The sequence below is a fragment of the Anastrepha ludens genome, chromosome 6, assembly GCF_028408465.1.
Source record: "Anastrepha ludens isolate Willacy chromosome 6, idAnaLude1.1, whole genome shotgun sequence".
Classification (NCBI taxonomy): domain Eukaryota; kingdom Metazoa; phylum Arthropoda; class Insecta; order Diptera; family Tephritidae; genus Anastrepha; species Anastrepha ludens.
In genome coordinates, this window is record NC_071502.1 from 124,062,183 (window position 1) to 124,077,453 (window position 15,271).

Sequence of the window (15,271 nt, forward strand, 5' to 3'; positions counted from 1 at the left end):
AAAATGTATTGTTTGAAAATTTTTATTTTTAGAAAAATTTTATATGTATACATATAGGTTTGAACGTTTTATTGAAATTTAAGAAATTTTACAATATAGGTTTGAACGTCTTATTGAAATTTTACAATGTGAGTTTTATAAATTTGATTTGAGGAATTCTTAAATTTTATTGAGGAACCGCCTTCTACGCCAGTTGAAACACAAGTGCCTCGTTCACCGTTGTTGTCAACCAGGGTTGTTGTCAACCATTCCCACAACTCGGCCATCCTGCTGCGCGTTCGGCCCGAATGCGATGCTATCATCATCTGAAGATATTGACCATGGCTTCATATATTCAGCGCATGTAGTTGTCGTTTTTGGCCCGTCACCCAAGCCGATTTTTAATACATCGTACGTGCCATTTGATTTGATGCTTCTTACTTCGTATGGTCCGAGATATTTTGGTTTCAGCTTAAGACCTACCCCGAACTGAGTTCTTTTTATGGCCACCAGGTCCCCGCGGTTATATAACGATGCTGGTTTTCGTTTACGGTTATACGATTTTCTGTTTTCTGCTTGCAGTTTCAGGATCTCCCGTTTCGCATTCTGTCTTAGCTCGTTTCTCTCGTCTTGAAAATGTAAAATCATTTCATCTTCGATGAGTTGCTTTAATTGTATGTCTTCTTTCTTTCGCATTTTTACCCCTATCATCAATTCAAAAGGCGTCGTTTTTGTACTCCTTGTGTATGTTGAGTTTATAGCTTGTTGTACTTTTTCGACGTGCTTGTGCCATTTGGATGGGTCGTCTGCACTCAATTTTGCCAATACGGAGCTAATTACCGCATTTAACCGTTCGATCTGTCCATTCGCACGAGGTAACCCTGTGGTTATTGTGTGATGTTTTATACCTTCAGCTTCGCAGTAGTTTTGAAAGTCATCAGATGTAAAAGCTGCGCCCCGATCAGAGATTATATGGACTGGGTTACCAAATATCGCGTTCTGGATGTGTAACCTTTTAATTACCTCTTTCGCTGATGTCGTTTTAGTTGGATACAGCCAACAAAATTTTGTGAATCCATCAATCACTGCAAATATATGTTTGTAAAGCTTGCTTGTCGATTCCAATGGGCCAAGGAAGTCGACGTGGTACGTTTGGAGTGGTATTTCACCTTTCTGTAATATATGTAGCTCACCTTCCTGTTTACCTAGTTTTCTGTTTGAAATAATGCAAGGTATGCAGTTGGCAATGTGACGTTGTATCTTTTCTTCGATTTTTGGTATATAGTAATCTTTGGTTATCAGCTCCATAGTTTTCTTCACTGCAAAATGACCATTATCATGTGCTTTTCTGATAACTTCCCTTTGCATGTTGGTGGGCACAACAATTAATTCGTCGTCACCTACAAGCTTGTACAAAATGCCACCTTTCGTAAAATAGTCGTTGAAAATGGTTTTTTCGCGAAGAACATCTAAAATAACTTTGAGTTCATCATCTTGAAGTTGCGCGCATCGCAATCTAACCAAAGAATCATCGTTTATAGAAAAAACTGCGTAACGGCTAAGGGCATCAACGTGTCTCATCTGGGTGCCAGCTCGATGCTCTACTTCATAGTCGTATTCTTGGAGGAACAATATCCATCTAGCGACTCTGGTGCATAGGTCTTTTTTGTCTAACGTCTTAGTGAAGGCATTGCAGTCGGTTACTAACTTGAAATGCAGACCTAGTAGATAAACGCGAAACTTTTTTAGAGCCTCTATAACTGCCAAAACTTCTAACTCATAGCTCGTGTACTTTCTTTCAGCCTCAGTTGTCTTCTTACTCATATAGTAAATAGGATGCAGATGCCCATCTTCAGGCAATTTTTGTAGTAACACAGCTCCATAACCGTCGATAGAGGCATCAGTATGAACTTCAGTTTGAAACTTTTGATTAAAAATGCTTAGAACCGGTTTTTCGCTTAGACATTTTTTTAGTGTTTGAAACGATTCGATTTCTCTGTCTTTCATTTCGAATTTTACATTTTGCTTCGTTAAGTCACTGAGCGGTTTTGCTATCACCGAGAAATTTCTAACAAATTTTCGAAAATATCCCGCAAGGCCCAAAAACCCCTGTAATTGTTTCAAATTTTGTGGTATTTTGTATTTTGTTACAGCTTCAATTTTCTCTGGCGATGGCGATAGCTTTTGATTTTCTACAACATGCCCTAAAAATTCTACTTTTGTTTTTAAAAATTGACACTTCTTAAAGTTTATATCGAGTCCATAGTCCTTGCAAACTTGCATTACTTCTTCTAAATTTTTTAAAGCACTTTCTTCGTTTTGAGCAGGGATAATCACATCGTCCATATAAAGTAACACGGTACCTCTACGCACCAAGTCTCTAAAAATTGCATTTATATGCCTCTGGAAAACACTCGGAGAATTCGACAACCCGAAAGGCACTTTCAAAAATTGATACTGACCGTTGTGTGTTACGAAAGCTGTGTATTTACGACTAGACTGAGCTATGGACACATGGAAAAACTCGTTTCGTAAGTCAATTGTAGAAAAAATTTTAGCATTTTGTAATTGGTCAAGTTGATCTTCAATTAAAGGTAAAGGAAAATGATCCTTTATCATCACTTTATTTAGTCTTCGAAAGTCGATACACAGTCTTGGCGTACCATCACGCTTCTTTACCAACACAACCGGACTACAAAATTCAGAATCCGAGGCTTCTATTATGCCATCACTTAACCACTGTTCCACCTGACTGTCTACAATGAGTTTTTCAGCTATAGGTAAACGTCGCGGCCTCGAAAATATTGGCGACTCATCTTTTAAAATAATTTTCATTTCAACATTTGTAAATTTTTGTTTATTTGGTTGATAAGTTTTTACCATGTCGCGCACCTTTTGTTTTGATCCTATTTGGACCATTTCACCGATATCAATTTCTTTTTCGTCCGCAGCTATGTCAATTTTCATCATAAAAAACTTTGAATTATCATCACTGTCATTTTCTACTTTTTTGATATGCAACCCTTCACGATCTATCTTCACTTCAGCGTAAGCACAAAAGTTCTCTCCGATTATCACTTCACAATCCAGGAATTTCGAAGGTACAACCAAAAATTCTAGTTCATATATTTCGCCGTCTATCTCAATTTTATATTTCAACGCACCCATTGGCTTTACTGCATTTTTAGTGTCACACTCACCGAAACCATATAGTGAAATATTACATTCCTTTAAATAAGGTTTATTCAACACATTATACACACTCTCAGTAATGAGGCTAAACTTACTCCCCGTATCAAATAATGCTAATAATTTTTTATCATTCATTATTACATCTTTGTTCATTATGCTTCGTTTTCCTGTAATAAGTCGTGTGTTTCGCTGAGCGCCTTTGTTTAAACTCTTATTGTTTGTGCAATTTTTAGCAATATGACCATACTCATTACACTGAAAACACTTTGTCCCCTTTTCTCTACTCTCACAATTAACGCTTTTGTGGCCTTTCGCCCCGCAATTGTAGCATTTAAGTTCATTTCTTTCGGTTTTGTTCACCATCCCCTTTTTTATAATTTCTTTAGTATCGTCTGTTTTCACTTTTTCACGTATTCCCTCATAACATCGAAGCTTTTCCTTAAATTCACGAATATTTTTTGCGCCATATAGAACTGTCTTACTCACACTCATATCGCGTATACCATCAATTACGTATTGAATCAAAGCATTTTCTTCAATGTTTCCTCTTGCTGCTAACTCTTTCATACAAAAAAAATATTCCTGCACGTTCTCCTCTCTCTTCATCTTTCTTTCTGTCAACTGTTTGTGCAAATGAGCGCTATTTACCACAGCTTGAAATTCATCTATTAATGCCTTTTTCAGTTTACACCACGATGTGATTCCCCTTTCACTTAAAATGAACATTCTTGCTAAACCTTTCAGCGACTTCTTTGCGAACACAAATTTTTGAAATTCATCCCAACGCATGAGGGTAGCAGTTTCTTCAAATTCATTTACCCACACATCTATTGGCAATTTGTCAGTACCATCAAACGGCCTTACTGAGTCTTCAATATCACGAAAATTTATTGCAAACCGCGACATTTGCATTGGCATTTCGTTTTCGTTAACTTCACTTGCACTTATACTTGCTTCTCGTTCGTCACAAATACGCCTTCTTTCCCGTCGTTCAGCAGTTTTGTGAGCTTCTTTCCTACCTTCGTTGCCGTCGATAGAAAAAAAACAATCGTCGTTTCTCCTATTCCGCAATGTAGAACAAGCACGCAGAGAACGTTAAATATAGAGAATTCTCACGAGCTACGAATAGTGTGAATTGTCAAAAATGAAGTGAAACCGCGAACACTATTTCACCTCGCTTAACTCGACAGCGGGGAAGTTCTTAACAGGGCTGATTACAGTGAATTATGTACAAGTACATTGGCTCTGCTCAGTTTTTGGTTTCTGTATGAAATCAAATTGACGAATGCCGACGGCATTTTGCAAGGCATTTGCTTGTGCATTTTTATGTTCCCTTGGTAAACGAAAATTTATTCAATTTGTATTTTCCAACAAAGGTGATGAAGAAAAAATGATTGAATTTATTATATGCGCCAAATCAAATCAAAGTAACTTTAATATTTTGATTTAATTTAAAAAAATACATTATAAAACGACCTCTCACATTTTGGTATGTGCGTTTTAGTAAATTTAAAACTAAACAAATTTGATGAAAATTTTTACTAATTTTTTGAGTCGAAATTAATTCATAGCATACAAGTGTTTTGGTATACCGACATATGTATTTACATTTGAACATGCATTTATTTGTTCCTTTGGCAAACCAAATCTTTTTCAATTTACATTTTATTACAGGGAATAATAATATACATACATTTGTATGTATGCATTTTCTAGATAGTATAAAACTTTAAAATAAATAAACGAAAACTTCAAAGAAACGTATTTGCATATATGGGACAACTAAATTCAATTGCATCTTTATTAAATATGTATATGTTGCACGCATATGTGTGCACTGAAGCAGCATGACCTACCTCACGAGCATCGCCTTATATTTCATGTAAATAACCTAATGATCAAATTCCTGCCTCACAAATGCTAAAACAAATTTCTTTTGAATAGTCATGTACATATTTGTATGTGCGTATGTACACTTGGTGCTCATATCCCTTCAAACAAATCAAAAAATTCTGTATACAAAACGCTTCATTACCAGGCACACAGGAAGATGGCATATGCAAATATAAATATTGAATTCAAGCAAAACAATGCTTATTAATATACACATATGCATGTACATACAACCGCACACACAGGGCATTCGCTTTATTCCTCAAAATGCGTATGCCGTTCAAAGCTAAAATTCTATGCCTAGCGACTACAAGAACAAAATGCAGTCATAGACGCAGGCGTAGCGGCCATCATTCTAGTTGCCATAGCGCTGAACAGTCGCGGCGGCGCCGAACAGTTTCAACTATTGTACTGTGCAACAAAAACTCATCTTCAAAAAATTCATTGATAAATTCGAGCTCATACTTCTAAGAGCAAGAACTTTCATTCATAAAACGAGCCGCCCATATGCCAATTTTCTCGACAATTCGAAAATAGTCAATATTGGAATATTTCGCGTAGAATTATTTGCCAATATTTGATAAATCTTCAATTTTTGTCAAGTCGAGTGCCCGCGGCATCGTACATATGTATGCAAAAATATATGTATGTAAATATGTCTTTCTAAATGCTCGACAGCCGCAGCTGCTGTGCGTCAAGTGCGCGCATGAGCATACAGTAAGTTGCAGAAGAAAACAAGTAGCTTAAAAAAAAGGTCTGATTCGGACATTTTAATACTAAGATAAAATTTGGAAACAATTATTTTATGTTAACTGATAGTAGGCAAATAGTTAATTAGTAGATTACTTTACGTATGTAGTTTTTCAATAGATAAAAAGTGCACAAAACATATGCATATATCTGCAGTTAGAAACTTACTCTGAAATCAGAGCATTTGTAGGTGCCTGTAAACATGTCAAGGTTACTGTACATACAATGCTGTGCCTATGAATGTGCGCTGCGCCTTTGAATGCGCGCTGGATTTCTTGAGAAGTTGTACCGTTTTATTTTGAGCTGTGGCTGGTGAGCATACATACACACAGCATATACATATGCGCAAATGTATATAAATTCACAAATGTATATAAATTCACAAATTTACATTTGCATATGCCATCTTCCTGTGCGCCTGGTAATGAAGCGTTTGCTATAGAGGATTTTGATTCAGTTGAAGGGAATTCAACAAAGTTTTACAGACACCAGACAGACAGACATAACATATGTACATAATTTGGATGATTTGGAGAAATTCAAATATATAGGTCATATTAAAAAGCTACCTAGCATTCTTTGCTTCTAATCACCAACAAATTCTTATCGACTGCTGCTAAATTTACATAATTCAGCCCCTTACTGTTAATTTTTGTTGAAAAATGTGTCCGTGGTGAAATTGTCTTCGCGAGACGAGTACCCCTCAAAAATGAACACTTTCCAGTCATTAAGACTTCTCTATTCATTAACGTTCTCTGCACGTTGTTCTGCGCCGTCGTAGCTGTTGGCTGCCTCGTCTTCGCTGCCAACGCCGTCGTCGTCATCGTCGTCATCGTCGTGATTTTCTGCACCGCTTGCTACGAGTAAGCGTCCCTTCTGCAAATTGTGAAATATGTGTATTTTCACATCAGCCACGTTGTAGTCGATCCCCAAAACGTTACAAATGGTGACTAGGTCACGCTCGCTTAAATTCGCATCCACGTATCGAGATTTAACTTCGAATTCCGCGCTGCCTTCGTTATAGGCGAAGCCACAGAACGCTTTAAGTCGTTGGCGGTTACTTCTGTCGTCTTCGCTTTCAAAAATATACTTATGCAGCGTCGTGATTTTGGCCTTACTGCCACTGCGCAGGCTACTTCTAATTAAATCGCCAAGACATGCCATTCTTTTCTTTATCCTTTTCCTTTTCCTTATCCCGGTTGAGCCCCCAAAATATAGGTTTGAACGTTTTATTGAAATTTAAGAAATTTTACAATATAGGTTTGAACGTCTTATTGAAATTTTACAATGTGAGTTTTATAAATTTGATTTGAGGAATTCTTAAATTTTATTGAGGAACCGCCTTCTACGCCAGTTGAAACACAAGTGCCCTTCTACACAGTTGAAACACAAGTGCCTCGTTCACCGTTGTTGTCAACCAGGGTTGTTGTCAACCATTCCCACATACATATTTTTCAATGTACTTACTTTTGCGTTTATATTTTTTAGTTACAAAGCTAAATACATCCAATAGTAAATTTTGGGTATTATAAAGCCGATTACATCAAATGTATAATGTACAGATTATATAGCCTATACTCACATAAAAATAAAAAAAAAAAAACAATACACAATTGAAAATGAAAGCTCACGGAATTTTTTTGTATTATTATTAATGCTTATCCATTTGATTTTAATGGTGATCTACTATTCTATTCTTAGGCAATTTTATGATTTTTTTCCACAGTATGCATGCATTAGTGAAATTTGATCCGCTCTGCTCCTACTAACGTTCGAACGGAGCATTCCCCTCATCCTGCACTTAAAATATGCTCGCATGCACGTTTAACCCATAGCTGCATAAGCCAATATATCCCAACCCTGCTTTGAGCCAATAAAAGAATAATAATTTTCTGAAATTTCAACAGTAGTGTTATCCCTTAATACGTTCTGCGACGCAGACGTATTTTCAAACCATTTATAGACTTTAATGTCAGAAAGAAACCCAAGCGAGCATCATACGGATTGTTTATCTTGTCATTTGGATCTGTTGGGTTATTTATACCCGTGGATAGTCCATCCAGTGCAGGTAATATGTTGAAGTGCCGTATGATTTTCGAAACAGTTACTTTCAATTCCATCATTGCAAATTTTTGACCTGTGAAAATAAAAAAAAAATATTTGTTTATAATTGCTACTATTTCTTGTTTTTGTATGTATCCGTTGTACCTATGCAATTACGCGGACCAGCGCTAAACGGCACATAGTCGTAGGGGTTGGTACTGGCGCGGTTTTCAAAACGTTCTGGCATGAATTTAAATGGGTCTGGAAAGTTATTAGGATCCGTACCGAGTGTAATAATGCAGCAGGCGAGTGTAGCGCCAGCAGGAATCTGATAACCACCTAAAGAGAATTAAATACGTAAAAGAGGGTTAAAGTAAGAAAGGAACTTAGAGGCAAACATATATTTGTACAAGAGAGAATTGTGCCTGCATATTTACGACGTCAAATATTTCCCTTGCTTTGCTTAATTTTTCATTTTCATCAAGCTTAATCAAGCCAGTGATGCTTCACTTCAAAAGAAATAGAAAATCTAGTGCTAAGAGAAATATCGTACTAGTGTTATATTTATTTGGCATGAGGCCTGTACGCGTTTGCTCATTGGACAGCTTACGTAAACATCTTTTGGTTCTTACGTAACTTAAGTTAAGTTTACTCTCAGAGTGATTACACTATGACTTACCAATTTCAGTTTGTTCCAACGCCGTTCGTGCAATGATGGGTACACTGGGATAAAGTCGCAGCGATTCCTTCAAAACCAACTCCAGGTACTTCATGTCACCCAATTCTTTATAAGTAGGACTGCGATTAACATCATTGCCAAAAAGGGCATATTGTTCTTGAAAGGCACGTTCTTGTATTTCCGGATGCCTCGAAAGAGAGTAGATAGTGAAACCAATAGCGCTTGCGGTGGTGTCATGGCCCTGGAAGAAGAGCAAACTTTGTGATAATGAATGCCTATTCCATTTTTATATATGACAAACTGACTTCAAAAACAAATGTGGAGACCTCTTCAAAAATATCTTGAAAAGTTAAGGGCTTCCCATCCACCTCGGCGGTTAGTAAATTGTCCAGAAAAGCCATTTTCGGACGTTTTCCGTCGTTGTCACTTTTTAAATTATTTTGATCGAACTCCCCTAAGATGGTTTTTCTTTTTTCAATAATCTATAGAGTACACAGTTATTATAAGTTTTTTAACATAGCTATTTGTTTATATGCGTGTGGGTGTACCTCGGAGAGCTCTTTGCGCAAAATGGCCAAAGCCTTTTTTTGCCTGCGATACGCTTTTGTCCAGACGAAGAAGAAATCGAAACGGCTCAATGCGCTGAACATCCGTCCACGCATCACATCGCAGATACTGGAAAGCATAACATTAATACATACATATGCACACACATATAAGAGTATTGAAATCGTTAAGGAACATTTTTAATTTACTCAGAAATTGCAGGCACCATAGGCGAGGTGGGTCCTTGTATGGCATTTACGGGAGTGCCCATGGCGGCTTCTAAAGTTTTGGAATTTTCAGATAAACAAAACGAATATTTATTGCAAGCTACTCTTATTTTATACAAATTGAAGGTAAGCGCACACGCACCACATATGACATCTATTGTTGAGCGCGTTACGATTTCTTGAAAATCGAACATATCCTCTTTGGCCGCAAATCCAGCCAACAATTCCATGAACCGATCCGTAGTATTGTTCATAATTTTAAGGAAGTCTTGTAGGATGCCGAAATGAAATGAGGGTGTTATCATTTTGCGATGATTAACCCAATGTCTGTCATTCGCTGTAAGTAATCCTTGTCCCAACCAAGGATAAAAGAAGTTGTAGGGATCATATTTGTATAGCAGAGTGTTACTTGAGAGCACTTGCTGGAAGGAATGCATAAAAATTATAAGCTAAATAAACGCATATGTGCTTTTATATACGCATGCAAGCGTGTGTGTGTGTATGTATATACGTACTTCTATGTCCTTGGGATTTGTAATCATCACATACGCCTCTGCGCCACCATACATACGAGCCAAGTTGTAGTTATACACATGAGCCCAGCGACGAATTGTTTTAACATGTTCTATAGGTAAAGTGAGAGAAATTTTGATAAATATTGTTATTATTTCATATTGTTTAATATTTCAAGATTTTCAACAAATTTAAAAACGAAAAAAACTGCTTATTTATGTTTATGTAATATTGGATATATTTTTCTTGATTTTTTCGTTAATTTTTTATAATAATAGAGTCCATTGTATAACAAAAACTATAAATCACAATTTCAAATTTTGCATTAAATCTACAAAAGCTTAACAATTCTCTAAAAATTGTCACAAAATTTAAAAAAATTTAATCAAAGCCTTTAGATACTTTCAGTGTATGCAGTTTAATATTTACTTTGAAATTTGATTTAAAAATAAAATAAATAATTGGCGCGTACACTTCTGTTGGGTGTTTGGTCGACCTCCTCCTCTTATTTGTGGCGTGCGTCTTTGATGTTTTTCCACAAATAGAGGGACCTACAGTTTCAAGCCGACTTCGAACGGCAGATACAGTAGGTTCTGTTCTTATGCGGCTTTTTTTTATGCGGTTTTGAAATAGTGTGGTTTTTTTTTTAAATTAAAAAATGCATGTCGACCTATCGGGAATTGTACATATAAACAAGATTCTAATTATTTCAGATTCATGCGGTCTATGGAACGTATCTATAGTAATAATATGGGACTAGTACCCTTTTTTTATGCGATTTTATTTAATTATTTCAGATTTATGCGGTTCTTAGCACTTTTGAAACGTATCTATAGTTTTACTATAGAACTGGTAGCTTTTTTTGTGCTGTTTTTTTTATGATGTTTCTTGCGGAATGTATCTACCGCATAAAAACAGAATCTACTGTATTTTTATGAGGAGCTTTTTCATGGCAGAAATACACTCGGAGGTTTGCCATTGCCTGCCGAGGGGTGACCGCTATTAGAAAAATGTTTTTTATTAATTTTGCTTTCACCGAGATTCGAACAAACGATTTCTCTGTGAATTCCGAATACTAATCACGCACCAACCCATTCGGCTACGGCGGCCGAAATTTGTTTTGGTGCCTCCTAAAACACTCAGGCTAAAAAGGACATTGTATTTAGAGCGCTGGAAAGAGGGTAGATAGTCAAGGAGGAAAGGATAAAAGTATCAGAGAAAGAGATATGAAAGAATAGAGACAGAGCCAAAGGTAGTTAGTCCCGTGAGATTTTTCCAGATTCTTTGGCAAATCTGTAAATATCCTCTAGCTTTAGAGAACGAATATTACTCATTCTCACGACTTCGGAACCCAAAACTCGGAGCCTTACTCTAGCAAAGGCAGAGAAAGTGCTCAGTGCTATCCGCCTCCTCCAAGCAAGACAGACACAACGGGTTCTCAATGATTCCAATAGTGGCCATATGCTGACCCCATGGGTTGTGCCCTGTAATAATACCGACCATCAACCGAACGTCTTTTATTCCAAGTTTTAGTAGAAATTTTTCACAGTTTTCTGTTCTAGACCGGATCATCGCTCTTTACGTAAATAGCATACATAATCGCTGATCCAATTCATGATTCCTTCGGAACTTATTCAGATTATTGGCTCTGGTCCCTGTGGGGGAACCGCTGATCCACGGTTGGCCAATTCAAATTCAATCTAAACCCAATTCAAATTTACTTTACTTTGCTTAAGTTATAATTGGTGCTTACACCCTTTATGGGGTATTTGACGGAGCTCCTCCTTCCATTTGTGGTGTGCGTCTTGACGTTGTTTCACATATGGAGTGACCTGTAATTTTAAGTCAACTCCGAATAGTGGATCATTTTTATTTATGAGGAGCTTTTTCATGGCAGAAATACACTCGGAGGTTTGAAATTGCCTGCCGCTATTAGGAAAAACGTTTATAATTTTTACGTTTCATGCACGGCGATTCGAACCTACGCACTCCCGAATGTTAGTCGTGCTCCATTTGGCTTCTGCGGCTACCGTAGTTTAATAGCCCATTTAATTTTAGTGCAAGTTGAAGGTTGCTCTAAAAGCGGGTTGATTTAAAAGAATTTTTTTTCATATATAGGGCATAGGGAAGAGCATACGTGTGTATATTTATGTATATTTTATGTGCGAAAGCCCTTTTGAGAAGGAAGTTAGCTCACGCAGTACTTTTGTTTAGCACATCCATTGTTATGACAGTCATCGTATCACTCGTTTAAATGGAAAATTGGCATAACAAGAAAAAAAATTAGGTAAGTATGCAGAAATGGCCACCAACTCTTGTTTTATGGCATGTAAAAATTCGCGGCGATATCTAGTGACAGTAACTCATTAGACAAGTATGAGTCTTCACTCTTTCAAATAGAGAGGCATAGTAACTTGAAAACTTTAAAGCTGTTTTGCTGGAATTTTTGACACTTTCCAGCAAGTCGATGTTACTTTAAAGGAAGGATTTGGATGCGACTTCTTGTTATGTAATCTGCATTATAGGGAGTATCGCCATTATTCTTCTTCTTAATTGGTGCGATAACCACTTACGTGATTTTGCTCGAGTTTAACAAAGCGCGCCAGTTGTTTCTTTCTCGTGCTAACCGGCGCCAATTGGACACACCTAGTGAGGCCAAGTCCTTCTCCACCTGATCTTTCCAACGCAGAGGAGGCCTTCCTCTTTCTGATACCACCAGCTGATACTGCATCGAATACTTTCAGAGCCAGAGCGTTTGTATCCATTCGGACGACATGACCCAGCCAACGTAGCCGCTGGATCTTTATTCGCTGCGCTATGTCTATGTCGTCGTAAAGCTCATACAGCTCATCGTTCCATCGTCTGCGATATTCGCCGTTGCTAACGTGCAAAGGTCCAAAAATCTTACGCAGAATCTTTCTCTCAAACACTCCAAGCGTCGCTTCATCGGATGTTGTCGTTGTCCACGCTTCTGCGCCATACGTTGGGACGGGCATGATGAGAGTCTTGTAGAGTGTTAGTTTTGTTCGTCAAGAGAGGACTTTACTGCTCAGTTGCCTACTTAGTCCAAAGTAGCACTTGTTGGCAAGAGAGATTCTACGTTGGATTTCAAGGCTGACATTGTTATCGGTGTTAATGCTGGTTCCTAAATAAACGAAGTCTTTTACAGCTTCGAAATTATAACTGTCAACAGTGGCGTGGGTGCCGATACGCGAGGGCGCTGACTGTTTGTTTGACGACAGGAGGTACTTCGTTTTGTCCTCGTTCACCACCAGACCCATTCGCTTTGCCTCTTTACTCCGTTTGAAGAAGGCAGAACTAAAAGCGCGGTTGTTAAGGCCGATGATGTCAATATCATCGGCAACGCCAGCAATTGTATGCTCTTATAAAATATTGTGTCTGAGCGATTAAGTCCTGCGGCTCGTACGATACTCTCCAAGATCAGGTTAAAGAAGTCAGACGACAGCGAGTCACCCTGTCTGAAACCTCGTTTGATATCAAACGGCTCGGAGAGGTCCTTCCCAATTCTGACGGCGCTGCTGGTGTTGAGCAACGTCATCTTGCATAGCCGTATTAGTTTTGCGGGGATACCAAATTCAGACAGCGCGGCATACAAGTAACTCCTTTCCGTACTGTCGAATACAGCTTTGAAGTCGACGAAAAGATGGTGTGTCGATTCTCCTTTCATGGGTATTTTCCAAGATTTGGCGTATTGTGAATATTTGGTCGGTGGTAGACTTTCCAGGACTAAAGCCACACTGATAAGGCCCAATCAGTTGGTTGACGGTGGGCTTCAGCCTTTCACACAATACGCTCGCTAGAACCTTATAGGCGATATTTAGTAGACTAATCCCGCTTTAATTGGCACAAATTGCAGGATCGCCCTTCTTATGGATTCGGCAGAGCACACTTAAATTCCAATCGGTCATCCGACCATATTTTGCATAGGAGCTGATGCATGCACCTTACCAGCTCCTCGATGCCATGTTTGAATAGCTTAGCCGGCAGTCCGTCGGCGCCGCGGCTTTATTGTTCTTTAGCCGCGTTATCGCTATTCTCACCTCGTCATGGTCGGGTAGCGGAACGACAATTCCGTCGTCAACGATTGGGGTATCGGGATCTTCAGATTCTCTGTGACATGCGCAGCTATCACTATTTAGTAGGTTCGAGAAGTGTTCCCTCCATAATGTAAGAATGCTCTGGAGGTCGGGCACCAGATCGCCGTCTATGTTCTTACAGGAAAACGCCCCGGAGTTGAAACCTTTTGTAAGCCGCCGAACTTTCTGGTAGAATTTTCGGGCGTTGTTCCTATTGGCCAGCATCTCAAGCTCCTCGCACTCACGTATTTCGGCCTCTCGTTCCTTCTGTCGAATAATACGTCTCTCTTCTTTTCTTAGCTCTCTGTAGCGATCCCACATGGCTCGCGTTGCGCCCGATCGCGGCGTGGCTCTATAGGCGGCATCCTTTCTTTCTGCGGCAGCATGACATTTCTCGTCGTACCAATTGTTTTTTCGGGCTCGCCGGAATCCGATTTCTTCTTCGGCGGCGGTACGTAGAGAACGAGAAATATTGCACTTAAAATTAATATTATTCAAGCTCTTACTATGCCTCTAGGTATGTTCTGATAAGTGTGCATCCTCCGTTTGTTGTTATTGCCAGCGAGATTTCAAACTCGATTAAATTAGGCTCTCAAATTACGAGTCGAATTAGGAATTAGAAAATTTGGAGAGCGATTTTTTGTATTTTTAGATAAATCAGTTTCGATGAAGATGTGATATGGGAAAAAATCACAGTTTTCGTTAATCAAACCAAGGCAAACAATGCCAAATAAATTAAAACAAAGAAGAAAGAAATAAATTCTTAAAAACCACCAAAAAGAAGCAATAATTTTGGACCATGGGAACAAGAAAAAATATATTAAGAAATATTGTTTTTGCTTAAGCCACGAAGGTAATTGAGCACCTCGAAATTGATAAGAGATACTAAATTGGGTTCAGAGGAATTAATTCTTTTGATCTCCAATTTTATTACTTTGAAAAATATATTTGGAAAAAAGTAAGTTTTTAAAAACTGAATCCACTTGTGAGTATTTTTATGAATTAATAATAAAATAATGTCTCTTATTATTCTTCTAAAATAATTCCTCTTATATGCAACCGTTATGTGGTCAATTGTATAATACCCTTATACTACCAACTACGCGCGGGTACAGCGAGATAAGTATTTTAATTTTTGGGGTGTTTTCAGTGTCTTTTTAAATAGCAATAATTCAACTAATTATTTTTTAAATAAAGCATAGAGTATAGTTTTTTCGGCATTTATGATGGAAAGTTAAATCAGGAGATTAAGTAACATCGACCTGCAACCAATTTATATCAGATTTATGGAAAGGCGCATTTTTTCTATACGAATTCAATGGTAATTTTCAAAGCGTTGCGGTACGGCAAAA

At 37.9% G+C, this 15,271-nt stretch overlaps 1 protein-coding gene across 1 annotated transcript in view; it reads right to left on the reverse strand.

Annotated features, from left to right (window-relative positions):
• The window catches only part of LOC128867288 (uncharacterized), a 64,302-nt gene that overhangs the window by 28,070 nt on the left and 20,961 nt on the right, over nucleotides 1-15,271 (reverse strand). The window contains exons 2-12 of the mRNA XM_054108397.1: nucleotides 9,825-9,934; nucleotides 9,452-9,731; nucleotides 9,292-9,361; nucleotides 9,085-9,211; nucleotides 8,842-9,018; nucleotides 8,537-8,777; nucleotides 8,023-8,196; nucleotides 7,737-7,951; nucleotides 6,565-6,690; nucleotides 2,904-3,207; nucleotides 1,173-2,795 (exon numbers count right to left, since the gene is read on the reverse strand). Of these exons, the coding sequence (XP_053964372.1) occupies nucleotides 1,173-2,795; nucleotides 2,904-3,207; nucleotides 6,565-6,690; nucleotides 7,737-7,951; nucleotides 8,023-8,196; nucleotides 8,537-8,777; nucleotides 8,842-9,018; nucleotides 9,085-9,211; nucleotides 9,292-9,361; nucleotides 9,452-9,731; nucleotides 9,825-9,934 (3,447 nt within the window). The remainder of the gene's footprint in view (nucleotides 1-1,172; nucleotides 2,796-2,903; nucleotides 3,208-6,564; nucleotides 6,691-7,736; nucleotides 7,952-8,022; nucleotides 8,197-8,536; nucleotides 8,778-8,841; nucleotides 9,019-9,084; nucleotides 9,212-9,291; nucleotides 9,362-9,451; nucleotides 9,732-9,824; nucleotides 9,935-15,271) is intronic.